The sequence below is a fragment of the Cyprinodon variegatus genome, unplaced genomic scaffold (assembly GCF_000732505.1).
Source record: "Cyprinodon variegatus isolate N-32 unplaced genomic scaffold, C_variegatus-1.0 Scaffold143, whole genome shotgun sequence".
Taxonomy (NCBI): domain Eukaryota; kingdom Metazoa; phylum Chordata; class Actinopteri; order Cyprinodontiformes; family Cyprinodontidae; genus Cyprinodon; species Cyprinodon variegatus.
This window is the reverse complement of record NW_015150596.1, coordinates 1252918-1254681: the sequence shown is the minus strand read 5'-3', so window position 1 is coordinate 1254681 and position 1764 is coordinate 1252918. Positions and strand designations below refer to the sequence as shown.

Sequence of the window (1764 nt, the reverse complement as noted above, 5' to 3'; positions counted from 1 at the left end):
GTCACACCTCAACCCGTCTCAAAGCCAACGCTGATTGGACGTTCGTTCGGTGAACGGCTCCAAATTTAATTTAACGGAGAGTCTCCAGACTGATCTGCGAGAGAAACCTTGAAAGCTCGCGAGATCAGGATGGTCTCACGAGGCTACAGCTTCTATGCTTCATAAAACTGTCACCACAGCATGATGTAGCCACCACTGTACTTTATCATGGAAATAAGTTGTTTTATACCCCCATCCCACTAAGCAAAATACCTGTTTAAACCCTGGGAACAAAGGCTCTTAGTGGCAGTGGGAACACCAGACCCGAATTGACCCGCTAATGTACACGATACCACTGAGCGTAACGCGCAGATGTCAACACATCGCACCAGTTGCGTCTGATCTAACAAGCCAAAACATTTCAGCTTACTTTTGATAAACATGGCGCACAAAGAAAATAACAACCTAGAAATAAGTAAAAATTTCTGAAATTAAGTGTATTTATCCTTAATTTGAGCAGTTAAATAAGATTAGTTGCCTATAGAATGAGGATTTTTACTCTTAGAATAAGATAATTAGATAATATGAACTTGAAATAAAACAATGCAATGGTGTTTTCTTTTTTAAAATGTAAATTGCCTTGTTCTACTGCAAACAGCCGAACAATAAAGCAGACTGACTACGCCCTGGCTCACTTCCATGTTGCTCTCCATTGTTTACTTTCCTGACTTCTGTCGCACTGATGTTATCATCAACGCAAACCCAGCGTGATGGCATCAGCAGACATGCAGCTGTGGGTGACAGCTTGCCAGCGGGGGGGGGGAACCAAATATATATATTTTTTTATATTTCCCATTTATTTAGTAACCACTTTCAGGTATTAAATAATAGAACACTTTCACTTGAGTTGTCCGTCTGCTTTTCTTCAGATTACGTATTTGTGACGCCGGTGGAGGTGGACTCAGACGGCGTGTACCTGACGCACGACGTGACCAGGCGAAGCCGCCGCAGCAGGAGGTCCCTGTCTCCTTCCTTGCACTATCAGCTCTCTGCCTTTGGGCAGGACATGCAGCTGGACCTGCTTCCATCATCTGTGGTCGGGCCGGGGTTCACCGTGCAGAAGCTCAGCTCGGACGGCATCGCCACGGTGACGGGAGATGAGGAGATTCACCACTGCTTGTATCAAGGATTTATTCGCAACCTGTCAGCCTCCTCGGCCGCCATATCAACATGTTCTGGACTGGTAAGCTGGCTCTGTTGTAGACAAATCACTTTTCAGGTGAAAAACTCCACATTTATTGTATGTTTTTGCTTTTCTAAAGCAATCTTACAATAAGTTAGATTTAATGCTTTTTAGATTTAATATTGTTGCTTTTTAGGGTAAATAAACATTTAGCTTTATTTTTAAAGAGACATTTTTTTGGCTTTGAATTAATATAGGACATTTATTTGGTGGACCAAAAGTATTGGCTTCATTTTCTTAAGGAAGGAAAGTTTATTTTTATAGCACATTTCAAAAAGCAAACAAATCAACCAACCATTATACATTTACACTTGGCTCTAATGAACAGGAATTAAAGGTAGTAAGCTTTCTACTCACACTTAAGGAAATGATTTTTGTATACTTCTCTGCATTTAAACCCATCCCATTGGGGAGCAGTGGGCTGCCATTGTGCAGCGCCCGGGGAGCAGTGTGGGGTTAAGGGTCTTGCTCAGGGAGCCAGAGGATCGAACGGGGATCGAACTCACAACCTCAGGATTCAAAGCCCTATGCCCTAACCACTA

At 42.7% G+C, this 1764-nt stretch overlaps 1 protein-coding gene across 1 annotated transcript in view; it reads left to right on the top strand.

Moving 5' to 3' along the window:
• Positions 1-1764, top strand: part of LOC107086108 (A disintegrin and metalloproteinase with thrombospondin motifs 18-like) — a 43068-nt gene that overhangs the window by 2001 nt on the left and 39303 nt on the right. The window contains exon 3 of the mRNA XM_015376855.1: positions 909-1222. Coding sequence (XP_015232341.1) covers positions 909-1222 — 314 coding nt within the window. The remainder of the gene's footprint in view (positions 1-908; positions 1223-1764) is intronic.